This window comes from Triticum aestivum, chromosome 6D (genome assembly GCF_018294505.1).
Source record: "Triticum aestivum cultivar Chinese Spring chromosome 6D, IWGSC CS RefSeq v2.1, whole genome shotgun sequence".
NCBI classification, from domain to species: domain Eukaryota; kingdom Viridiplantae; phylum Streptophyta; class Magnoliopsida; order Poales; family Poaceae; genus Triticum; species Triticum aestivum.
In genome coordinates, this window is record NC_057811.1 from 410,967,907 (window position 1) to 410,993,677 (window position 25,771).

The 25,771-nt window shown below is 48.3% G+C and overlaps 4 protein-coding genes across 6 annotated transcripts; 1 reads left to right on the forward strand and 3 right to left on the reverse strand.

Moving 5' to 3' along the window:
- Positions 1-763: 763 nt before the first annotated feature.
- LOC123145453 (phosphatidylinositol transfer protein 3) lies at positions 764-5,310 on the forward strand. 3 transcript variants are annotated; one of them, XM_044564870.1, is made up of 7 exons: positions 764-900; positions 2,276-2,359; positions 2,527-2,617; positions 2,734-2,910; positions 3,126-3,224; positions 3,326-3,568; positions 4,420-5,310. In XM_044564870.1, the coding sequence occupies exons 3-7, from the start codon at positions 2,546-2,548 to the stop codon at positions 5,008-5,010; spliced, it is 1,182 nt and encodes a 393-aa protein (XP_044420805.1). In that variant the 5' UTR covers positions 764-900; positions 2,276-2,359; positions 2,527-2,545; the 3' UTR covers positions 5,011-5,310. The 3 variants fall into 3 exon arrangements, with proteins under 3 accessions (XP_044420805.1, XP_044420804.1, XP_044420806.1); XM_044564869.1 differs by lacking the exon at positions 2,276-2,359; XM_044564871.1 differs by lacking the exons at positions 764-900; positions 2,276-2,359 and adding an exon at positions 2,388-2,409.
- Positions 5,311-5,402: 92 nt separating this feature from the next.
- On the reverse strand, positions 5,403-8,595 carry LOC123145452 (type I inositol polyphosphate 5-phosphatase 5). The gene is made up of 8 exons (XM_044564868.1): positions 7,927-8,595; positions 7,740-7,835; positions 7,563-7,647; positions 7,362-7,466; positions 6,430-7,263; positions 6,238-6,346; positions 5,976-6,124; positions 5,403-5,874 (listed from the first exon to the last, which is right to left on the reverse strand). The coding sequence occupies exons 1-8, from the start codon at positions 8,129-8,131 to the stop codon at positions 5,652-5,654; spliced, it is 1,806 nt and encodes a 601-aa protein (XP_044420803.1). The 5' UTR covers positions 8,132-8,595; the 3' UTR covers positions 5,403-5,651.
- A 1,668-nt stretch (positions 8,596-10,263) lies between these two features.
- Positions 10,264-14,372, reverse strand: LOC123145455 (2,3-bisphosphoglycerate-dependent phosphoglycerate mutase 1). Its single transcript, XM_044564872.1, has 9 exons — positions 14,089-14,372; positions 13,626-13,858; positions 13,319-13,542; positions 13,085-13,203; positions 12,838-12,994; positions 11,222-11,323; positions 11,011-11,130; positions 10,605-10,662; positions 10,264-10,503 (listed from the first exon to the last, which is right to left on the reverse strand). Exons 2-8 carry the CDS (start codon positions 13,855-13,857, stop codon positions 10,618-10,620), a joined length of 999 nt encoding a protein of 332 aa, XP_044420807.1. The 5' UTR covers position 13,858; positions 14,089-14,372; the 3' UTR covers positions 10,264-10,503; positions 10,605-10,617.
- Positions 14,373-18,330: 3,958 nt separating this feature from the next.
- Positions 18,331-19,900, reverse strand: LOC123141795 (photosynthetic NDH subunit of lumenal location 4, chloroplastic). Its single transcript, XM_044560870.1, has 5 exons — positions 19,486-19,900; positions 19,279-19,371; positions 19,101-19,161; positions 18,923-18,991; positions 18,331-18,751 (listed from the first exon to the last, which is right to left on the reverse strand). The coding sequence occupies exons 1-5, from the start codon at positions 19,861-19,863 to the stop codon at positions 18,684-18,686; spliced, it is 669 nt and encodes a 222-aa protein (XP_044416805.1). The 5' UTR covers positions 19,864-19,900; the 3' UTR covers positions 18,331-18,683.
- Positions 19,901-25,771: the final 5,871 nt, after the last annotated feature.

Below are 25,771 nucleotides of genomic sequence, written 5' to 3' on the forward strand. Positions count from 1 at the left end.
CATCTCCCTCTCTTGTCCTCTATCACTCCCGAGCCGAACACACACTCGGCATATCCCCGCTTCCTGTCCACCCCGTGAACATGGGCTTACTGCCCCAGCAACGCCGCTACTCCAGCGTGCGGATGGATGACCCCGTGCAGGCGAGGAAGAGGCAACCAACAGTAGCAATACTCGTTGAAACAACTGAAAACAAAAAACGGATGCATCGAAAGAAAACGGGTTGGCCAAATTAACCAACCCGCATGGCATCCAAGTCGACACTTACATGTGGGCCGACTAGTCAGGACACAATAATAAATAAATTAAAAGGGTAAAGAATTGCAAAAGTTTGCATAAATTGAATAATAAAAATTGAAAGAAAAAAAATCTGCTGAATAGTAGGGTAGATAATGTCACAAACCTGAATCTTAGGCATAACTCTAATATTTATCCCCGTTGCTAAACCCGCACATTTCTACTACTGCCTCCAAGAAAAACGGACCATGGTAGTAGCATGTTCGCATACCATTATCCTCGGCGCTTAACCGCTCAATCCGATCCGATTCCCTGATCGCAGCGCCAAACAAGCACAGTAAACAACACGGGAAAACAGCTCACGGCCTCCCGACAACCCCAATAGTTTTCCGTTTCCGCCTGTCCCGTTCACCGCCCAGCACGCGGGGCGGGCCCGGCCGTCCGATGGCCCGACGCGAGGGGATTGGGCCGGGCGGGGCCGTCCGATTTATTCCATCTCCCGAACGTATAGACGGGAAGCAGATTCGGCTTCTAGTACTCTATACTATACTAGTCCCACTCGCGTCTTCGCTTCCCAGGCGTGGTGGGAGAGGAGAGGACGACTCGGCCGACCCGACCGACCCTCGCGCGCTCCGCCTTCCCCGCCTCGCCGTCGCCGTCGCCGAGGTGAGCGCCCAGAACCTCGCGGGCAGCTTCGATTGAGCACCAGTTTCGCTTTTAGCACCTTTTTGTTTCTCCGGAACAAAGATTGCCTGCCCTTTTTGGCCGGCCGGACGATTTGCTGCATGTGCCGGAAAGCTCTCGGCTTGGTGGGGATCTCCTGGCGCGCGTGGTTTATTAGCTCGAGGCCAGGCGTGAGCCGGGTGGGATCTTGCATTCCTGCCCGCGGCGGCGTTTCCGGGGGAGCTAACCCCGCCGTCTTGGGGCGCGTGCCATTTCGACGGCGTTTCTTGGTTCTTGCGGCGGGCGCCGTCCCGAGCAGGCAGGAAGAACTGGGGTTTTCTGGCTCTTGGCCGTATTCGTTTACTGCGATTTCCAGCCAGATTGGGGAGGTTGCTTCAGGAATTTGGCTGCTCCGCAATTCCCCCCTCTTTAAATGGTTTAGCTAGATTGTTGGGGGATCTGGATGGTTCTTGGCGAGGGTCGTGGACTCGAGGTTGCCTGTTGATTTGTTTCCTCTTTCGGGCATAAGTCTGTTCAGTTGATACTCTGAATTTTGTCGTTCCGGAGTGGTTCCTTGCTAGCTACTCGTAGTTTTTGTTTTGGCCGGCAGTGGGAATTTGGGAGTCTTGTTTTGCTACTCTGCTGTTCTGCTGCCTCCTGCGGGATGACTAACTGGATAGTGTTCATAGTTGACACGACAGCTTCAACAGCAAGATGGCTGATGTGAACATTGTATCCTATTCCATTATGTTTTCTGTATTCTACTCCTTGGCCATCGGGTTGGATTAACACTCACGTAGAAGATGAAGACGATCTATGTAGGTTTAAACATACACACAAATATTGCTCCATACTACAGGAGTAGGTAATTTTATACACAAGAAAACATGCTCCAGCCTCAGTAACTTTCTCATTCTTTCAGTTACAGGTCTACTTGTACAGACTATTGAACCATATAGATTGAGAAAAATGAGTTGGTTGGTGTTGATGAACTCTTATGCTTTATAGAGATCACCAACAGAATGCTCTATTTCCCTCTGTCACTTTCACTTCACCCAAGTCCTTGCCACAATTGCTGTGCAAGGCACACTCAAGAATACAAGATCACATCCTGCTGCATGGCCCTCCATAAGTTTCTTAGCTAGCTTCTGAATATCATCTGCCATAGTTACCAGCGAGATTGGACTGTATGAACTGTACTTTTTTGGGTGGGGGCGTGGATGGTGGGGGAATATATATGCTTGGCATTGAGTTTGGCATTGCAAATGTGGTGCAAACTAGCATAACTGGAACCTTTAAGCGTAATCACTGTGATCACTTATATTGTGCATATCTGCTAGATTTTCTTTTATCTTTATCATACTGTTTCTGAGGGCAGGCCTGGCGCCGTGGTGAAGTCCTCCCCAGTTGTGCCAAGAGGTCCTGGGTTCGAACCAGCCTCTCTGCATTGCACTTTGCAGGGGTAAGACTAGGTTCCTATAATCCCTCCCCAGACCCGCTTCTATGCACTGGGTCTGTCCTTTCATCATACTGTTTCTCGCATCATCTAAATACAGGCATTCTGTTTGGTCTAACTCGATGCAACTCATTTTACAGTTCTTACAAGTGATTTGTGTTGTATTATGATAGGGAATAGCAAAACAGAAGTATGAGCTCAGGGAGCGGTGCAAATAATGGCCATGCGAAAGAAGCAGCATTATATGAGCAGCAGCTGTCCAAGGTGATCCAATATCACCTGGGTTGAATATTTTGCTTACATGCAACTCATTATTCTTTACCCTATTGTGCGCGGATACAATTTTTTTTATTTCTCATTTTTATATTCCTCCTTGTTAGATTGGTGAAGTTAGAGCTGCTCTAGGACAACTATCTGGAAAATCTGCACTGTATTGCTCAGATGGTTCAATTGCGAGGTACCTGATAGCAAGGAACTGGGACGTGAGGAAGGCTACCAAAATGCTTATGAAAACCTTGAAATGGCGTTCAGAGTATAAGCCAGATGAGATCCGTTGGGTGAGCCGTCCCCACCTTTTGACTTCAGCTAACCTATATTTCTCAAAAGAAATAGCATGTCATGTATCCATGTGGTACAAGTGATTCACCTTATACCATTGTAGATCTTTGTAGTAGTATGCTTTGTGAAACAGCCGAATAGTTGATGCATTATTGTAGTAGGTCTGATGGCATAGTATTTGATACACATTATTAATTTAAGTTTCATGATATAGGATGAGATATCGGGTGAAGCCATGACTGGAAAAATTTACCGGAGTGATTATTTTGACAAGAGTGGACGGAGTATTCTCGTCATGAGACCTGGATGCCAGGTTTAATGATGCTCTTTGTTTCTTATTGTATCAAAATGTGCATATGTATGCACATTAGATTGTGTCATTTTGTCATTCTAATTTTGGTGACTCATTTTCAGAATACCAAAAAGTCCAAAGGGCAGATCAGGTATTTGGTATACTGTATGGAGAATGCAATTCTAAATCTTCCAGCTGGACAGGATCAGATGGTTTGGCTCATTGATTTTGCTGGCTTCAGCTTGCCTAATGTATCACTTCTAGTGACAAAGTTGACAGCAGATGTCCTACAAGGTCATTATCCTGAAAGATTGGGTGTGGCAATTCTTTATAATGCTCCCAAGTTTTTTGAGTCTTTTTGGAAGGTATGATTTGTAAAAGCTTTAACCATCTTATTTTTTTATCTATTTAGGCGCAGTTTGCGGTTGCTGAACTGTGATGTGCTACCCTTATTTTATAATCTGCTGTGGTAAAATACACATGAAAGCAGAAAAATGTTGGTTAGGCAAACGGAAAAATAGGCAAAAGCTGGGTTATCATAAATTCATAATCTACCTCCTTGCTTGTAGAGTTAATTAATCAGAAACATAGGGATGATGTGTTCTATATCTAGTGCCTAAGCATATCTTTGTTCTCCTCCTTGCTTGTAGACTTACAATATAAGATGTCACGGTGGGCTATGTACTTATAATTTTCTTAAATTCAGAACACCTCGTATTTGTTTCTTCATGTTCTTTTTTTGGTCTTGTGGAGTTTCTGTCAATGAGTAACAGTTATCTCTACTCTTATAAAAAACTGAGTTGGTGATGATGGTGTGCCTGCCATCCTGTAATATAGGCCGTCCGATTTATATCCGACGGATAGGAAGGAAACTATGGCAATTTTGCAAAAAGATAACCAGACCCCTCTCCACATTTGCAAATAAGGCCTTCCCTCGTTCATCATTTTCTCCCACAAGATAAACTACTCATACAAATGCATCTTGATGTTCCGTGCAACGCATGGGCATCTTGCTAGTAGCATATAAAGAGCCTGTTAGGAAGCTCTCCCGACTCTCAACTCCGCTCCGCGCGATTGTGCTGGCGCTCCCTCCGCTCCGGGAGCTGTAGTTGGGGAGCGGAGGGGATCCGGACAAGGCCAAAATTAAATGAAGCATCCAGTGTTATTTATATTATCGTTAGCTGTTTCCAAAACTAAGTTCTAGATCTGAATGCAGATGGCAAGTCCCCTTCTTGAGCCAAAGACGAAAAATAAGGTCAAATTTGTATACTCGGATAGACCTGAAACTGACAAGATAATGGAAGACCTTTTCAACATGGACGAGTTAGAATGCGCATTTGGCGGTAGAAGCCCGGTCACTTTTAACATAGATGATTATGCTGCAAGGATGAGAGAAGATGATAAAAAGATGCCATTACTCTGGAGCCCCGAGAATTCGGCTCTTGCTTCAGAGCCATATCGCATGAAGAACCACGGGTCTCAACAATGTGACTCGGGTTTGAAGACTGAAGAGACTGCATCTGACGTGATTGGGGAAACAGAGGCTGCATCTGAAAAGAGTGGAGAAACAGACACTGCATCGGACAAGGAAGATACCGAGGCTGCATCTGAGGAGAGGGAAGAGACCGAGACTTCATCGGGGAAGAGGGGAGAAAACGCGACTGAATCTGTAAAGGAGGAATTAACTGAGACCGTTTCTGAAAAGAAAGAAGAAACAGAGACCGAATCAAGCACTGTAAAATCGACAAGCTCGCAAGGGGAAGGTATTGCATCAGCAGGCAAAAGTGGCAGTTCATCTGATCCGTGAAGCTATCAGCACAAGAAGTACATTCCAATGTTGATATGAGCTCCCACCACAGTGAATTCCCACCAACAGATGAACATTAAAAGTGATAACAACCTTTTTAACACACAAGGGGGAAGTGTTGCCTGACTTATTTTGTAGTCGGCCCCCTTGTGACCTTGTTCGAAGAACCTTTTGGCAACAAATGAACCAATCAAACGGTAACAATGATAAAATACTTTGCTACCCTCAGCTTTTGTATTCCTATTGCTCTTTGGAATCTATTGGAATGCATGCTATATCCTGCTCTCCTTTTTTGGTAAATCTGAACACTCCCTTTCCGCTATTTCTTAACTTTTGCACATCAAAGTTGATGTTTACTTCGCATTGACCGGACTTCTGTCTTCTTATTCAACCTTTGACTGAAAAATACTAGTAATTTCTACTGTTATTTACTCCTCAACGAGTACTAAGCTAGTGTCAAAGCTCAAGGAGTTGGCAACAACTTGTAATATCTGCTAGAAGCCACCATTTACATTTCAGTCAGCAAGAAAAAGTGCCAGGCATGGAAGTTGAAAAACTTTCAGCCCCTCCTCTTACTAGAGACATTTCTGATCCTTGTGTAACCTATAGAGGTATAGACAAAAGAGAACCACTATAACAGGTCAAAAGTCATAGAAGCTGTGTCTCTGCGGTATCGGCAACGGCGACTCGCAGTGGACCCTGGAGTCGAGGGTGGAGTAGCCCTTCCTGATCCTGCTCCCGTTGTCGGCGTCGGCCTCGACCACGAAAACGCTGCAGACGGGCCGGTGGTCGGAGAACCGGTGCTCCCCCCTGATGTACTGCAGCTGCTCTATCCCCTTGCCGTGCCACAGTATCCGGTCGCACCTGCATTGGCATGGCATGGAGGTAACAGTGCGTCAGTTGGCGAAAACCTGAAAATTTCATGGTTCAGATCCAGTGACTGGTCGTTTTCTGCTGGTAACTACCATGAGGGTGTTCTCCTTTTCCTCTTGGACTTGGTGGTCTCGCCGGCGTAGGTGTCGGAGTTGAGCTTGTACTTATACGTCGGCGCGAAGTAGATCTTGCCCTCCTTCCACCCCTTGAACACCCTTCCTGCTTGCCTCTCGATCATCAGCTGTCCATGGATAAACAGGTTTCTTGGTCACCCAGCAGAGTTCGCTTGGTTTTGTTCGCTGCCACTGTAGCATATCTGAAAAATCTGAAAAATGCAGTTCACCATTTTGGTACCTGATCGTTCTCCAGCAGGGTGTCCCAGTCGTTCTGCTCCAGCAGCACCCTTGTCTCGTCGTAGCTCAGCGCGACGCGGTAGTTCAGGTCCCCGAGCCATATGATCCGGCTGGATTTTAACAGATGAAATCAACACCAGCGAGCACAAACAGAGCCTGTGATTTTTTGGGGTGGGTGATGGGATCGGCTTACTCGTGGTCGATGATCTTCTCGGGGATGCGCTGGCCGGGGACCTTGCAGATGCGGGGGAACTGGGTGCTCTTGAGGATCTCGGCGACGTCGGAGTTGCGGCGGACCTCGTCGCCGTCCTTCTCGCCGGAGGCCAGGTGGCTGCACACGAAGCACACGCTGGTCTGGTGCAGCGTCATGCTCATGGCGATGCACCCCTTGTTGCCGAGGCGGCCCATGATGCCGCGCCCCACGGAGTCCACCCGGAGGTGGCCGATGTTCTGCACCAGCTCCCGCCGCACCCACACCGACAGGAAGATGCCCACCATCTGCTTGCTCGCGATCAGGCAGTAGCTCATGCCGCCGCCGACGACGACGCCGCCGGCGTCGGGTCCCGCGGGCGTCGTCATCGCCGAGGAGGAGGAGCAGGAGGGGTCCGGGTCGTCGGCGCCGGACGGGGAGGCCTCGACGCGGTAGATGAAGTCCCGCATCTCCCTGGCGCGGCGGTGCATGGTGGAGGGGTCGGCCATGCAGGTGCAGGTCTTGACGAGCGCGCTGTTGACGCGGTAGCTCTTGCTGAGCGCCTTGAGGGACGGCTTGGAGAAGAAGAGCGCGCCGCTGCTGGAGGACTTGGGGATGGACGGCCGGGCCCGGGAGGAGGAGGAGGAGGCGACGGACTCCGTCGGCGACAGCTCGTCGCCGGAGGACGGCTGGTCCTGCTGCTGCTGCGCCTGCGCCTGCTGCTGCTGCTGGGGCTTGTTGAGCGCCTGGTAGATGAGCGCCAGCCACTTGGCCGCCGGCTCGTTGTCCTCCACCACCAGCACGTTGCCCGCGTTCAGCGGCACGATCTCCTGGAACCTGCATGCGCCCATATAGACCATAATTTCATGGGAAAAATGTGCAGCGTCGGTCATGATTTCATCGAAAAATTGCAGGGAGATCCTGTACGTACGTACCCTAGGACGTATATGTCGGGTAGCCCTTCTATCTGGAGAAAATCCTCTAGGTTAAGGCTGCTGTTAGGGGGCCTCCCGCCCACGTTCCACGTGCCCACGAACACCCTACAACACAATGCCATCAACTTGACAAGATCAGCCTGTGTCAAAGATCAAAAGTTCAGACGAAAATTGAAGATCATGTTCTCTTCTCTTGCTTACCTGTACTCCCGTGTGTCGACGTTCCGGTTGGGCGAGTCGAGGCAGCTCAGGGTCAGGCTCTCGATCCGCGTCGCGCAATGCCGATCTGAAACGACACCAAAAGAAAAAGAAACGCAGTGTGATCCATGGATCACGACGAGCGTACACACATTTCTCCCGAAAGCGACGAGAGCTCACCTGAGACGCTTTTGCGGACGGCCGGGGACGCGTCCAGGAACTCCGCCGCCGCCGCGGCGTCCGCCCTCTCCCTCTCGCCGTATTTCTCTTCCAAATCTGCCATGGCAAGGAGACCGCGCAACCGTCAGAAACAGAGGAGGCCGACCGGCGATCCTCCGGCCGTCAAAAGGCGAGCAAGGGAACGCACCGAAGAGGAAGTCCCGGTCCCGGCGGGAGGGCGGGCGCTTGTCGGAGCTGCCGGCGCCGCTGCGGCCCTTCTTGCGGAAGATGTTGGACATGAAGGACTTCTTCTTCTTGCCATTCTTGGCGAGCTCGTCGGCGGAGGCGGGCTTGGGGATGTCGCGGGGGACGGCATTGCTGCTGAGGCTGTGGTGGTGGTGGTGGGTTGACATTCAGCCGCTGGCGGTCGCGGTCGCGGTAAAAAGGAGGGGACGGCGTGATGCATGGACCCTCGTCCGGGACGGGCGCCTCGCCTGTCTCTCTTCTGTCGTAAAAGGCAGCTCCTTGTTTTTCTCTCCCCTCCCCACGGAGCCCGGCAGGGCAGGCAACAAGGCGAGAGCGAAATGTGGAGTGGTGGGCGCAGGAGGCAAAGTGGGGGCGAAAATGGGTGGCGGGGAGGGAATTGTGTTGCCCGGGGCTTCAAAAATGAAAATGAATGAACGGGCGCCTGGTGTTCTTTTTTTTTTCTTTGCGAAGATGACCCAGATCTATTATTGAAGTTCAGTGGAAGTACAAAGCATCTCGATCGTAATAAAAATTACATTGAGATTTCAAGACCCCCAAACAACCAGTACTGCCATCAGAACGAGCCGCCGACGCGCCACTGCCGTCGTTCCCCTGTCGGAGTTGGCTTGACCTTGTCGATGACAGCCGGGAAGTTTTCCTGCACATGCCCATAAGGACCAACGCCCTTGAGCCACAATCGTCGCTGTTGAACCCTGGCATAGATCTGAAGCATCTGATACCAAATTTCGCCACAAGACGAGAAACTCTAACCTCACCGCCCCAAAAGAGATGGCAGGAATTTACGCCGGAGCTCCGTCGACTACGTCCAGACAGACAAACTCGAGGAGGATCGGAGCCCGGAAGACAAACTCGAAGAAGTAGCGTCGCCATCCGCCCAAGCACCGCACCTACAACGACTAAAAAACCCTAACCTGAACTACTCCCTCCGGTCATTTTTAGTCTGCATATAAGTTTTGTCCGAAGTCAAAGTATCTCTACTTTGACCTAACTTATAGAAAAAATTATCAACATTCACAATAACAAATCAATATATTTAGATTCATTCTAAAATATAGTTTCATAGTGTGTGTATATATATATATATATATATATATATATATATATATATATATATATATATATATATATATATATATGGTATTGAAGATGTTGATATTTTTTAATATAAATTTGGTCAAAGTTTGTAAAGTTTGACTTGATACAAATCTAATATGCGAAGTAAAAGGACCGGAGGGAGTACTAAACGGAGCGGAGGCACGGCGATTCCCCTCCCTGCCACCGGCCGTCGGAATGACAAACAGAGGGGAGACGAATCCACGGCCTCGCCGGCTCAAGTTTGGGGAGAAGAGTTCGTCCTGGCACCTAGTGTTAGGGAAGGGAAACGAGAAGAAGTCGTTCAGGGAGGGAGCCTACGATGCTAGTCGGTTTCTTCTTGGCTTCTTGCTGCTTTTTTTTTACTTTCGATTTTTTAGCAACTGAAGTGTGTCATGATATGAGCACTGTGATTTTTCGGCATCAGATCGGACTCCCTAGGATGCTCCCGGAATGTGTCTGGGTACTGCTGGGTAGAGCACAGTATGATGTGTGTTTGAATGTCAGGGAGAGATGCATGCCATGCTAGGGGGAGTGGGGCGGTAAATAAAATAAGTATAGTATGAAGTCAAAACAGCGAGTATTAGTAGATAAGATGTGCCAGCTCAAGTTTCTGGCCACATGTGGACGGTGCATGTTTTCATCCAGTGCCAACGTTGACCTCAGCTCAGATCCACAGGTTTTCTATCACCCACTTTTCCAACTTCAGACGCCATACTATACGCTGGTTGATTTCCGCGCCTTTGAAAATCGAGGCAAACAGTATTCTAATCTTTCTCTGGATCAAGGCAAACAGTTTTTTAATCTTTCGTCTACATATTTGTTTTCTGTAACCCGGCCGGTCTGTTGCTGAAGCTGGGCCAAAAGACAAGACAGGCCGCTGCCTGCAACTTATCAGGCATCATCTGGGCTCGGCGCTTGTGTTTGTATTGCTTATATGGGCTGGAGAATAGGAGCCCAAATGGTGGATTAACGATACTACCATGTACTGTAGTACATGATGTACAGTTGAGCATTAAACACTCAAAAGTAAAAAACAGTGATCATCTACTTGGCAAGAACTCTATAGTTCTGATCACACGGTATCATTTCTGACAGTACCCAACAACACAAAAACATTCAATACCGAGTCGTCGTAAAGTCGCATCTAAAGAATGTGGGGAACAAAAGGAGTGGAACACACTGGTGACCAGAATTTTATCCCCATTTAATCTTTCAGGCCGTAGCCTATATTTTCCCTACATTTCCCTGTTACAAGCTGCAATGGCTTCAAAGGAAACTGAGGAGAAGCTACAAACTGCAGCAAACTCCTTACATCTCAAAGTTACTAGTGCCCAATAGTATGTGAAGTTAACCCACTTCTTTGGCGGGAGAAATGCATGTTCGACGAGTGAGGACGACTCAGACCACCGCTGCAAAATAAAGCCTGCATACCCATTCAAGATAAAGGATCGGCATTAGAGCAGTATCTTCAGAATAATGCTTTTTTTTAGTGCTACTTGTGAAAATAGCAAATGTTTTGCTTACAATGGTTACCGTCTTACTGATCCATGCCGTCAAGCTTCTGTCTGTACTTGGCCAAACTCTGCAGTCAAAATTTGATTTCTTCAGATTCAAATTATGGAACATTTAAAAAGCTAGCATATTCATCTATCCAGACTAAATAACAAATACTGGTGAATTTTAAGTATTGATCTGCACACATATAAGAAAAATGATGAATCCCACTTCACCTCAAAAACTACTCTTGCTGTTTTATAGTTTTGCTTGGAGTAAAAGAAAAGACACCGAGTTGCTTTAGCTTCTGATTATAGTTGTGCATATAGTAGTAAGCTTTAAATGTCAGATGATGGTCAAGATATGTTAATGAACATGAAATCAGCATTTTGTTGCACCCAATTCGTTCTAGTTAGAAAATAGAGAAGACTCGTACCTTTGTATAAGCATAAACGCCTGCCTCAGAAGGTCCTGCGGGACTACCCCGCCTGATAAATTTCCCTTCCTTAAATATATACAGCATAGGAATGCCAGTCGACAACTCAAGGCTTATTACCTAAGTAAAAAGTCTTAATGCATTAGTATCTATCTCACTAAAACACGGCTGATTGGAAAGCATAGATAAACAAGATACAAAGTAATATCACCTCTTGAGAAGTCAACTTGTCCAGATGCATTATAATTGAACGGAGTGAATTCCCATGGGCAGCAATCATAACATGCTTTCCAGACACAAGCTGGGGTATAATCTGCAGGTCAAAATATATGATGGTCACGATCCTCTAAAATATGTTACAAACTGGGAACGGCGAATCAAAGCTGAATGCAGACTGCTGATTTCATATCACGTTAGGTGATAACGAGTAAATTGCAGAAAACCACCACTTTGAGGGCTAGGTTTTCAGAAAACACTAGGTTACAGTTTCTTGACAAATTGCACCATGTCTTGTGTAATCTTTTTGCAAAAACCACTGATTGGCGGATCTGGCTCGGTTAAGTGCGTTTATGACAGATGGGGCCCCTATTTCGCTGATGTGGCATAGCGTTTTACCAAAGACAGCATTACATGGGTAAAAAAGCGAAAACACCCCCAACACTATTGTCAAAAAGCGAAAACACCCTCCCGATTCAGATCGGGATCTGTCTCTCCCGCACACCATCCTCGTCCTCCTTCCAGCTCCTTGGATTACCTGCCCGGTGGATTCCCTTCTCCTTCTCTCTCTATCTTTCTCCCGGCGGATGCCCCGGCGTGCTCGCTGGCCTCGAGGGCCTTGGACGCCGCGAAGAACGCAGCGGCGAGCCTGACCACCCTGACCCTGCCGCTGGTGCCCCTTCCCAGCGTGAGCCGTGCGCACCGCGCGAGCTGCACGCCGCACTCGCCGTCGTGGTCGTCGGGACGGAGGACAGGAGGCCGCGACGGTCCGGCCACGTCCTCCGATGTGGTGCTCGAGCAGGACACGTCCTCTCTCGTGGTCGAGAGTAAAAGCGGCGCGTCATCTTGGTGCGGAGAGAGCATGCTAGAGCCAGCGGGCGACCAGCCGCCAGGCCGTCCTCACCTTCCTCCGCCAGTGCAGCCGTGCTGCTCGAGCAAGGACGGCGGCAGCGCAATGGCCGACACGCCACGCGACCGCCGCTCTGCTCCGCCGGCGCCATCGCCACTTTGCTCGCTCGGCGCCGCCACGCTCCGCGGAGGGAGGAGAGAGGAGTCTGCGCTCCGCGGCTACCGAGGACGGAGAAGGAGAGAGGAGGCTGCGGCATCTCAGGCGAGGGAGTGGGTGCCCGACCTCCTGTGGATTGGCGCCGAGCGGAGGATCTGGCGGCGAAGAGAGAGATGGGGATCGAAGGGAGAGAAGGGATCGAAGGGAGTGGGGGCTAATTGCATTTTTTCTTTTTGATTCAGGGGGGTCTGTGTGAAATGTAAGGACTAGTTTGTAAATTCAAATTAAAATTGATCTGGCACAAAATGTCACGCCATGTAGGCAAAAAAGGGCCCCACATGTCATAAGCGTGCTCAAAAGAGGCTTATCCGCCGATCAGTGGTTTTTGCAAAATGTTTACGAGAGACATGATGCAATTTGTCAAGAAACTGTAACCTAGTGTTTTCTGAAAACCTAGCCCTCAAAGTGGTGGTTTTGTGCAATTTACTCGGTGATAACAGATGACAGAAAAGCAGAAACTGTTATGTATTCAGAGCCAAGAGACAAGCTAAACCATCTACAACCAAAGATCCAACTAAATTAACAGCACTGAAACATATCCTTACTTGCTCTTTGAAATAAGAAACTGCTCTCTCTGCACACATCTCTAGGCTCTCTCCATTTGGGGGAGGAATGTCATAACTACGACGCCATTCATGAACTTGATCTTTGCCAAACAGATCAGCCGTTTCTTGCTTGTTAAGGCCTTGCAGTTCACCATACCTTTGAGACACAACATTAGTTTATATCTTATATGCAGAATTAGAAATATAATTATGAAACAATCGTTATAAGATATTAGCGAACCCTTACATTCGTTCATTCAACTGCCAAGCTGTTATTACAGGAATGGACTGCTTCTTTGTCTCCTCGCTGTATACCTGACTCCACTGGTGTGCCCGTTCGCTCTCCTTGTGCACAATAATTGGAACCTGGTATAAACACAGACATGAAGACCTCTAAATATAATACTAATTGATTCAAAATGTCCAGATACAGTATGCTTCCACTACAAATCAGATAGAGAAAAAAAAGAAGGTAGAGAACCTTCTTACGACGATGCTGCATCATGGCAAGCATAGCGGTCATCTGAGCACGGATTAGTGATGAGGTGTATATAACATCAACTGGGATATTGCATATCCTTTTACCCGCCTCGATCGCCTCATTGACGCCCTTGGGGGTCAGGGGCACATCGACGCAGCCAGTAAACAGATTTTTCTCGTTCCACAACGATTCCCCGTGCCGAATCAATATCAGTGCAGCCTCACCTACAAGCACATGAAGAATTGATATTATAGCAGGCGAAACGAAACGTACCGCTACATAGCCTAACAGAACTTAAGAAGATTACTTGATTTTTTGGGGGTGCTGCCACTTTCGGGGCTCGACGGTAGCTTAGCCGGTTCAATCACTGAAGATTGCGAATTCGATGCGCAGACCAAGCCCAGTTTCCGGCTGCCGGGGCAGCAACTCGTTGCTGAAACAAAGCGCACATTGCCGGCCCTCCTGTCGGAGCCGAAGCTGGCGGAAGCGCGCGGAGGTTTGACGGAGATGAGCGCATGCTGAGACGTGCACGCGGCCATTCTGCTCCGCACCAAGACAAGAGAACACCAAGGTTAGCAAACCCTCCCATGGCCGATTGAGCAATCGGTCCACACATCGAATCAAAACAAGCACACAAAAGAGATCAATAACGAGCAAGAGGGGTCGAAATCAATCGTGCTCCATTGCGTTCCGAGCTGCAAACCGCGCCAGGAATTGCATCCACGCGGAAGGGGGGGAGGTAGCGGGGGGAGGGGCGACACGGCACGTACATGGGCGGGGCGGGCGGGAGAAGAGCGCCTCGGCCTCGGGGAGCTCGACCGGTGGAGCGGAGGGCCGCGTTTTATAGGCGCGGATGTCCCGACGGGTCGGGGAAACCTAGCGCGCCTTCCTCGGCGAGATCTGCGGCGGCGGCGGGTCGCGGTCGCGGAGATCGCCGGGGGCTGGCGGCGACGAAACCAAGGAACGGACAAGACAACGGGATGGAAAGACTATTTTTGTTCGGGCCGTTCTTGTGCAGGTGCGTGTGTGGTTGCGGCGCGGTTGGTTTGGCCGTGCGCGTGCGTGGGTCGGAGGCAGGTTTTATAAGTGGCGACCGGGTTGGGTTGGTCCAAGCACAAGCAGATGACCGTGACATGGGTTGGGTTGGTACCGGTCTTCTGGCAATTTGAGCCGCTTGTGAGCACACGTAAATGTGCGTAAAATTCATGCGAAACTTGCGAGCTCGACGTGGCTTAGATGTTTTAGCTTCCTTGCGAGGTTCAAATTATAGGCTTGTATTTTTCTGTATTAATTTTAGGTTTTTCAGCGATGTTCCTTCATTGGGCATGCAAGTGATAACTTTCGGATGTGCTCATGAGGGTTGGATGTATGTGCATTCATAGACGTGAGTGGGTTGGATGTGCTCATGTGTAGGTGAGGTGTTGTAATGTGTTTCTAAAAAAATGTTTTTATAAAAGATGTGGCTAGGTCTCAGTCGACTGAGATTTAACCAAATTTCAATCAACTAACATAACATGCAAGAGAGAGAAAAAGAAAATAAAAAAAAATTCTACAATTATAACAATGTAAGATCTCATGGATATAGCATCGACTCAATCGACTGAGAATTAGCAAACCCGTTTTATAAATTTATTTTTATACATATCATAATATTGTCACTTGTTGTAGGGGACTGCTACGCGTTCCGCCTGCGGATCTTTCTATAGATCTGCCGGCTCGCCAGCGGTTGGATTTGATACATTCGATCAAATAAACATCTTTCTCTACTTCGCAACAAATGACTTGTTGCCGAAACATTTGCAACGAGGGTTATGTTGCGGGTTTTTTTTTCAACATAGGTTGTATTGCGGCAATTTTTTTGCAACATGGGCCGTGTTGCAGGATTGTTTTTCAACATAGGTTATGTTGCAGAAAAAATTGCCCTCCGTGGTGCGAGCCGCGACAGCATCTAGCCGCTGGATGGTTTGCAACAAGGGGCTAGTTGCAGAATCCCTTTCTGAAACAATTGATCAGTTGCACAAAGTGGGCACGGATAGCTTATCTACCCACCGTTGTTTAAGAGTCCATCCGACGGACATAGAGACGGCGGACGCTCGCACAAAATCGATCGGTTGAAGGGAATCTTTTCCCCTTGTTGTAGTAACTTGTTGCTTGACTTTTATTTTTTTTTGTGTATAGTTTTATAAAAAAGAATATATTGTTGTAACAATTTATTCAACTTATAAAGAAAATACTTTATAATTGTAGTTCAATTAAAAAGTGAAATAGTGCACCGATTGCAACGTTGGACCATACATTCTTCGCATCGAAATCCTTATGAAATCAAGATTTAGTATGCGAGCGACTCTGATTGTACTGTGTTAAAAAAACATAAAATCAGAAATAGCTCTTAAATGCATTTTTAAATAGAAGAGGGATCCGTAGGCACACCGCCCCAAAGCCTGGACGGTGGGCGGGTTGCCTGCACACCCGTGCGGCCTTGCGCTTAGCCAACAGAGCGACGTCCTGTTCTCTGTCCCGATGATATGAGGTTTCTGAACGCCGCGGTTTCTTTTATAATGACGAATTCCGTGGGAGTGGTTCCCGTTTAAATAAAGAGAGAGAGAAAAGCACATAAGTAACGATGACGAGCTCGGCAACACGGGGCATTTAGGCTTTGACATCCTCGGTAAGCCAATGCTAGGAGGGGGCGATTTTTTAAAACGATCATGCAGCTGAAGAACAGAAATTGCCTAGCCATTTGCAAGCTCGACCAAACAGCTCTTGGCGCTTCCAAGAACCAATCCGGCTCCCCGGTTCTGACCTCGATCGGCCGCTCAACCCAAGAGCCCAATCACCCTAAACCTGATGACACAACCCCTGCCAATCATTAAGATACTACCACCGGTACGACGACGAGTCGCCGACGTAACCGTCGATCGATCGACAGGGAAAATGACAGGTTAAAGTGACAATCCCATTCTACGCTTTCCTAACGGGACTTCAAGTTTCTGCCTCCTCGTCTCCTCGCCATTGCCAACAACCATAACTTGACTTTCTTTCCATGTCAATGAAAACATTTTTCTTGCTTAGACGACGCATAAAAAGGCAGTCGTCGTTTTCTTCTCGCGCTGCTCACCAACCCGGCTCGATCGGGCTGGTGGGCACCGTCCAAACAAACCCGGCCGGGTCACGCTTGATGCATTGATGGATTGGTGCTGGAATGCAACTCTCCGTCGCAGTTGAGGCATGCTTAATCAGTTCTTTTGATGTCCGAAGGATATTCGCTTATCGTAAAAAGAGAAGTATATTCTCTCACCGGTGCATATTCGATGCATATTCCCTCACCAACAGTTTCACCTAAGAGCATCCAACCGAACTCCCAAGCCCCCTGTATGTCCAGGTTGATAGTTTGGGTACTGTTCGGATGAAAAAACACCACCCAATCGTTCTCTTCGTACTTAGTCCCATGTCTGGGTTGTTCAACAAACCTCAAACTTAATTTATATTTGGGGTGGATTTGAAGCCGTTTGGACCCACCCAAATCCTCGCAATTGACCAAATAAACTGCCCTCTCCCCCGCGCCCGTCCTCCATTTTATGTGTCCGCGTCGTCGCCCTTACAGCATGCACGTTCGCACCATCAACATCCTCCTTCGTCCTAGCCGTCGACGTCCGCTCCGACGTTCGCCCGTCGCCATGGACAATGGGTCAGCGAAGTCCATGGGTCCCTATGCTGGGAATAAAGCGGAGACAATCGTCTGAAAGGAGCGACGTGCCCGATTTGCCCACGAGAAGGCCGAGAAGGAAGCTGCGGTGAAGGACGTCCTCGACATGGGGTTCGTCATGTCTGCTTTGGCGTCTTCCGTCATGTCAGCATCTGCACCCAGGTTTGCGCCCTCGGCCACGCTAGCGTCCTACGCTGTTCTGGCTTTGCAATGGTCGGGCATCCCGAATGACTTCATGCAGGAGACGGGCGCCTCCCCTGACACGGTGTATGAATCACCGCAACTCCAGTGGACGCGGACCAATTTTAAGATAGTAATTTCATTGTGATGCATGTTTGCGTCCTCCAAATTATGAGATGAGTGATACAATTTCGCCTCTATTTGATGTTGGACAATTACTGGGCACTCAAGGAAAACCGGAGGGAAGGAGAAATGCATACACAACCCATGAAGATGCCTTGGGGTGTAAACCTTCATTGACCACAAGTATGGATCCTATATCTGGAGCTGAGCAAAGAAAAGGCTCATGGACATACATGGCAAGTAAAATGTCCGCCACATGGACATACATCTTTGGCAACAAGAGAGAGAGAGAGAGAGAGAGAGAGAGAGAGAGGGGGGGGGAGTCAGAGGTACAACCTCTTCTCGAATGTGTGAAGGGAGAGGATGCAGTTCGATCGAGGGAGGATGCCATTGAGAGGGGGATGATAGACATGGAGAAGATGGATAAATGACAAAAAAAGAGGATCATGTTAGCCGAAGCTAGGTTCGTGGATAACAAAATCAAGAAGTGATTAATCAACAAATAGAAGAAGGTCAAGGAGGAAACCAATGGTGTTTCATTCATTTGTGTAGCGCCCCGCTTATGTATGAAATGTTAAATTTTATTTGTTGTGTATTATTTTGTCTTATGTTAAATTGTGAAGAAATAACCTACGTGCATGAGTTTGTATGGATTTGAGAGTTTCATTGTGAGGGGTGTGGTTGCTCGGATGGACAAATGGGAGACAGGCGGCTTCTGTCCCGAACATGTCCGTGGACATATAATGGACCGAATTAGTCAAAGTGTGGTTGAAGATGCTCTAGAAAAGAACATTTGTCATAACTGGGCATCTAGTTCTCAGACACGGCCTTTGCTTGGAGGGACAAAAGTCAACTAAACTCCAGGCTGTAAACCAAATAACAAGAACCCCTGACAAAAGAATGTCATCAACAAGAGGGTGCGACCGCTTCTGCACGTCATAAACGTGAGCTGTGTCACCCCCGGCCCTCACCGAGTCAAGCAAAGAGCGCGCACAAGTTCGTCTCCGCTTGAGCAAAGACGGCTTCAGGACAGTCAGCAGCATATATAACACGACTCGACTTTACAGATTACAGAGTGACGCTTTACATGCTCCTCATATCATAATCAAGAATGCTATTTGTACAGATTGCTTGCCCCCTACAGCGCCTTGCGCATCGGAAACCGGGGAGCATCCGATTTCGCCGCCTGAAGAACTAGCAAATCTTTCTCTTCGTCTGCCCGCCTGTAGTTCAGTCTCCCTTGCAGGTGTAACCACTGACGAGCATGGAGAAGAAAAGCTGCTGCAAGAAAAAGGGTTCTACCTTGTACTGGACCTATGCTCAAGGCTTGTGGACGTATTCGCTGCCGTCAGACGCTCACTTGTAGATGCCGACGAGAAGGATGTCGTATAGTATCGTGGAGTTCCCAGGAATGTTGCAGTCCCCTGTCAACGATTGATATAAGCTAGTCTGAATATGCATGCATGGGCTGAGCTTCTCATGGGAGAAAACAAGCCAAGTCAAAATGGCACAGCCAATACGCGCAGTTGCCAGGTGGGGATTGATGCATCATAGTACATTTCCTCAACTGAAAACTAGGTTTTTCCTTTTGGTACCTGAGAAGCAGCCTGCTGGTTCGGGTCCGTAAGCCAAAATCGGAGGTATCATCAGCTTGCGCTTCCCACCTGTTAGCAGTTTCAAGACATCACGCAGTTCAGAAAACAGATAAGAGTTTGTTTGGAACGAAATGCCGATGCTTGTAATATACAGATGGCTGCTGAAGTCTGACAGTACCGACGAGCATGGGCGTCACGCCGCCGCCGCCGCCGATCCCCTGTTGAAGCCCTCGGAGAATCTGCAAATGGAGAAAAGACAGAAGGGTTTAGGCCCAGACGATCACACACTGCTACAAGAAAACTCTGCCTGGCTGCAATAATAAGCATTGCATCTTTCAGTGAGCGAATGCGCCCACCTTGCCTGCGCCGATGCGCATCGTCAGCGGCCTCCCGCGCTTGTAGCTGCTGTCGAACACCGTCCCGTCTGGGAACCTCGCCGTGTAGTGTATCTGACAACCACCGACACAAAAACGACGGGTTACAAACTTGAAATCCATCCATCCATCCATCTAGGTGAAGCCAGCAGGGAACACGGCGATCGGCGCAGCTTCAAGGGCACCCACATTGATGAGCTCGCCGCGCTTGGGCTGCACGCCGGTGCCGACTTCGACGTCGCAGTAGCCGAGCCCGGACTTGGCGAAGTCCATGTCGCAGAGCTTGTCCCCGACCGTCGCGAAGTACTCGATGCGCGTCGCGCCGGCGTCCCCGGCCGGGCACAGCAGCGCCGCGGAGGCCAGGAACCCCGCGCCCAGCGCGAGCACGCCCCTCCTGCCGCCGCTCGCCGGCGCAACCGAAGACGTCGACGTCGACGGCGACGGCGACGCCGAGGAGTTGCAGGGCGCGACGGCGGCGAGGGCTCTGCCGCTGCCGGGTCGCGCGGCCGGAGGCGACGGGATTGGGCTGGAGGCCATGAGCGGCAGCGGGGAGATAGGAGGCGGCATGATGATTATCTCCAGACTGTGGCTGCAAGCCGCGCGCGGGCACGCCCCGATGGTCGTTTTACGCGACTCTGGTTTGCCGCGCCTAGGCCCGCTGGGCTCTCGAAAAATGTTTTTCTTTTACCCGAACAGAGTTCTTTATTCATTCAAAACATTTTGCGATACAGCGAGCATTTTTGATCCCGAGCTCACATGCTCTTTGATTTTTTTTCGAGAAAACTTCTGATCTATTCATCTTCAATCATGGCAGTACAACGAATACCAGAAATAATAATTATTACATCCAGATTCGTAGACCACCCACCGACGACTACAGGCACTGAAGCGAGCCGAAGGCGCGCTGCCATCGTCGCCTCTCCCTCGCCGGAGCCGGGCAAAACTTGTTGTAGTAGATAGTCGGGAAGTCGTCGTGCTAAGGCCCCATAGGACCAGGGCACCAGAATAGCAACCGCCGTTGATGGAGTGTAGCGTAGATCGAAAGGATCCAACCTGAAAAGAGACGAATGTAGACGAACGACAACCAAATCCGAGCAGATCCACCAAAGATAGATCCGTTGGAGACACACCTCCACACGCCCACCGACGATGCTAGACGCACCACCGGGACGGGGGCTAGACGGGAAGGACATTATTCCATCTTCAGGGAGCCGCCGCCGTCTTGCCTTCCTGAACAGGACACAAACCCTAACAAAACTCAAAGAACCATCTAAAACCGGAGCCCTCCCGTCGGCAAGGGCCGGGATTCACCGCGCCCCCATGGCCCTAAGGCCACGGGAGACGAGGCGGACCGACGGCATTGCCGGCGAGAGGCAGGGAAACCCTAATCTTTCTTGGGGAGGAGGACAGGAGGAGGCCACATGCTCTTTGATAAACAGTAAAAATAGAAGAACAGTAAAATATATAATAGTTTGATTTTTTTTTTGGTTAAACATCAATGAATCTTTTAAATTCATGCAAAATTTTGTGATGAAATGACATTTGTGGAAGCCTATGCAACAAAAACAAAATTGGTGCTCCAAAACGCTTTCAACAAAAGTCTTTTCGGAACATCAATTTTGCTTATTGGCACAGACCTTCATGGATGGCATTTCATCGTGGAAATTTGCATGTAGTTGAAACATTCATCTATGGTTATCAAAAAAAATATTTTGTCCTTTTTGTAATTTTTTATTTTACTGTTCATCGGAAAGCATATGAAGTCGGGTTCAAAAGCTCCATGTCCTGGAATACATCAAATATCAAGTGAACTACCCTCTAAGGACATCTCTAACACTGACCAACAAATCTGCTCCTGCATCTGTCCACGGATAGGGGGAACCAGTCCGCAGACATGGATGCGGGAGCCGGCTATTCAACGACATCCGCATACATTTCAAACGGCCTTTCAACTAACCAGGCGAAATTCATGCAAACCGACCAGAATTCATCACAGTTTGGATAGAAAATAACATAGATCATCCACACGTAGCATGCAAATAAGTCTAGTACAACAATAGTTCAAATTCAGCGAGATTAACCAGATGTTTAACAAGTTTTTTCGTGAACGGATCATGTTGTCCAACACATACTGCCCCTTCAGCTTCATCCAATTGTGTATGTACCTAAATGACCGTCCCTCTTTTATGTGATACATCACAGCAACACATATGGACTACACAATGTGTAGAGAAACATCGAGTGAAAGGAAGATTCAATCGTCAAGTTGAGCAAGAAAAAGCAAACATTACGATCTCCTTCAGTGTCGCGCACAATGGTCATCTTGCCTTCAATTGAGCAGTCGTGTCACAAAACTTGGTGACGGTGGTCTAGATGGCGTACAATCGATATGATAACGACCTCATATTGCGTTGTTGGATGATGTGTATGTCGTAGGGCGCAATGCCTGTGTGGCGGCCGGAGAGGTATAACAGCAGCATCAGAGCAGAAGGGCGCGGATGCAAAGCAAGGGGGAGAAGGGGCGAATTGGAATAAAATAAGACCGGGAGGGGGATTTAGAACACGTCTGGACAACGCAATCCGAACGTATGCGGGCTGTTTGAGGGTCGGTGTCGGAGGGGCCCTAAGGGTGCAACAACTTTAACTAAGCTATGAGCCTCTCCAATTGACTCCATGTTCTCATCATCTCATGTACCATTGTAGTTTCACTAAAAATCCTAGAGCAACAATCAATCTCCCAAAAAACATTGAGTAAGAACATAGCGCCTTTTTATGTACATTGGTGATCATCTCCAAGCAGTCTAATGCCACTTCCACAGCCCCAACGTGCAAGTTTTGAGCATTGGCTAAACCGGGGAAGACTTGTATAGGATCAGCACTTAGGTGAGATCAATGATATTAAATTTTTTGAAGATACAAAACATGTCTAAAAATTCTGAATTTTTTTGGAGACACACATTCATGTGTGATGTACAAGCACAAAAAGTTTCAGCTCCTAATTCGAACTACACTTAGAGGATAAAAAAGACAAAATCAGATGTGAATAGTGTCAAGTACTATGCACCCCAAAGCTGGCACTATTCATACTCGGATTTGTCGTTTTCGAATCTCTAACTGTAGTTTGAGTTTTTTGAGCTGATTTTTTTTAAGTTGTAGACATACCCCGCTGGTATGTTGCACTTTTTTTCAGAATTTTTTGCATTGCCTAAATATGAAATGTTTGGTTTGATCTTACGATTCACATCTAAAGGGCTGATCCTATACTAGTCTTCCCCTGGCTAAACCTTCATTGCATGCAGTAGCTTCTAGACTAGCTGGATCCGTCGGGCCTTAAATCACTACAACCGTGCCCCCAGATAATTCCCATGTTCGTCGCGACATACTGTTCGGCTGCACCATGTTTGCCAACTCTGGATAATCCCTCCATCAACCTTAACTTACAGAGCCCCGGGCCAGGTTCAATCCACTTCATCTCAGTAACTATTGGTCTCGGCTCGCTAGCTAGGCCGGCCCTTTACTGTAGTAGTGACGCGAGTGTTTTCTTTTTGTGTGATTTTTATCTCTTTTTTCACTATTTGTGGTGGTTTTATTTGTTTCATTCTCGGCTTTCACTATTTTTTTGTTTTTATTCTGTAGCGATCAGACCTCAAAAGGCCTCTGCTGCTGTGCATCAGTGTCATCCCTGGATCAGTAATGCTGACACGCACAGTACAAATGGAGGATTTATAATAGAGTAGCAATCACACACTTATTACATCGAATATCTCCGAAGAGATTAAGTATGAAAACATGGCTTAAGGCCATCTAATAACGATAACAGCGGAAGACTTGGAAGATAAGTGAGTCCATCAACTCCAGCGGCATCACTGAGTATAAGACCACGACCTAAGGCACCTTACTCGTCGTCTGAAAAGTCTGCAACATGAAACGTTGCAGCCCGAAAACGGGTCAGCACATAGAATATGCTGGCAATGTAACACATAGAGAGCAATGAACAATAATAATGCTAGGCTATATGCATATTGTTGGAAATCGTAGCATAATTTTAAAATTTTCCTACGTTCACCCAGATGCATCTATGGAGTATACTAGCAACGAGGGGAAGGGAGTGCATCTACATACCCTTGTAGATCGCGAGCGGAAGCGTTCCAATGAACGTGGATGACGGAGTCGTACTCGCCGTGATCCAAATCACCGATGACCGAGTGCCGAACGGACGGCACCTCCGCGTTCAACACACGTACGGTGCAGCGACGTCTCCTCCTTCTTGATCTAGCAAGGGGGAAGGAGGGGTTGATGGAGATCCAGCAGCACGACGGCGTGGTGGTGGATGTAGCGGGTCTCCGCAGGGCTACGCCGAGCTTCTGCGAGAGAGAGAGGTGTTGCAGGGGAGGAGGGAGGCGCCCAAGGCTGTTGTGTGCTGCCCTCCCTCCCCCCTTTATATAGACCCTCTGGGGGGGGGCGCCGGCCCCAAGAGATGAGATCTCAAGGGGCGGCGGCGGCCACAAGGGGGGAAGGGGTTGCCTTGCCCCCCAAGGCAAGGGGGAACTCCCCCTAGGGTTCCCAACCCTAGGCGCATGGGGGGAGGCCCAAGGGGGGCGCCCCAGCCCACTAGGGGCTGGTTCCCTTCCACTTTCAGCCCACGGGGCCCTCCGGGACAGGTGGCCCCACCCGGTGGACCCCGGGACCCTTCCGGTGGTCCCGGTACAATACCGATAACCCCCGAAACTTTCCCGGTGGCCGAAACTGGACTTCTTATATATAATTCTTCACCTCCGGACCATTCCGGAACCTCTCGTGATGTCCGGGATCTCATCCGGGACTCCGAACAACTTTCGGGTTTCCGCATACATATATCTCTACAACCCTAGCGTCACCGGACCTTAAGTGTGTAGACCCTACGGGTTCGGGAGACATGCAGACATGACCGAGACGCCTCTCCGTTCAATAACCAACAGCGGGATCTGGATACCCATGTTGGCTCCCACATGTTCCACGATGATCTCATCGGATGAACCACGGTGTCGAGGATTCAATCAATCCCGTATACAATTCCCTTTGTCAATCGGTATGTTACTTGCCCGAGATTCGATCGTCGGTATCCCAATACCTTGTTCAATCTCGTTACCGGCAAGTCTCTTTACTCGTACCGCAATGCATGATCCCGTGACTAACGCCTTAGTCACATTGAGCTCATTATGATGATGCATTACCGAGTGGGCCCAGAGATACCTCTCCGTCACACGGAGTGACAAATCCCAGTCTCGATCCGTGCCAACCCAACAGACACTTTCGGAGATACCCGTAGTGCACCTTTATAGTCACCCAGTTACGTTGTGACGTTTGGCACACCCAAAGCACTCCTACGGTATCCGGGAGTTGCACGATCTCATGGTCTAAAGAAAAGATACTTGACATTGGAAAAGCTCTAGCAAACGAAACTACACGATCTTTTATGCTATGCTTAGGATTGGGTCTTGTCCATCACATCATTCTCCTAATGATGTGATCCCGTTATCAATGACATCCAATGTCCATAGTCAGGAAACCATGACTATCTGTTGATCAACGAGCTAGTCAACTAGAGGCTTACTAGGGACACTTTGTGGTCTATGTATTCACACATGTATTACGATTTCCGGACAATACAATTATAGCATGAATAATAGACTATTATCATGAACAAATAAATATAATAATAACCATTTATTATTGCCTCTAGGGCATATTTCCAACACATATATGGCTGGTGGAAAGGCTCTATGGTTACTGTTTTGCGAAAAGCCAATTTTATCCTACTGCAAAGGAATAAATTTTATTTAACTATCATGGTGGTTGAAACATTGAGAAGGTACCTCCAACTCAATCCCAATTAAGTAACATCATTAACCCAACAAAATTAATTATAAGTATCACAGTGATGAGATTCAAATGATAATCCAGATACTAGATACTCAAGTTGTCCATAACCGGGGACACGACTAATCATGATCAGTTTGTACACTCTGCAGAGGTTTGTACACTTTTCCCCACAAGACTCGATCGCCTCTGTTTTATTTCTCGCACTGCATGATGTTTGAGAAACGGATGACCGAGACACAGTCTTTCAGAAACAGTCACTCTTTACTCTGGATGGACCGGTACACCTACTTTCCCCTACATCTGCTAGTCCACCTCTTCAAGAGATCCTGTAACCTACTCAGCTATGCTAGAGCCCATAATAGCTTGTGGCTGCACACGGAAGTTTCTAGCATGAATAATCTTATGATCCCTTTGAACCTGGGTGGCGGACCTTATACATACAGACAACACTGGGTTCTCCAGGTGCCTCAATCCACCCAGATGTGAGTTTTAGTTGCCACCTTAAGTTGAACCATTATTAAACATCTCACATATGTCATGAATATCACTCAAACCAATCCACGTCTACGAGCATAGCATGGCAATATAATAGCAACGTAGAAGTAACTCCCAA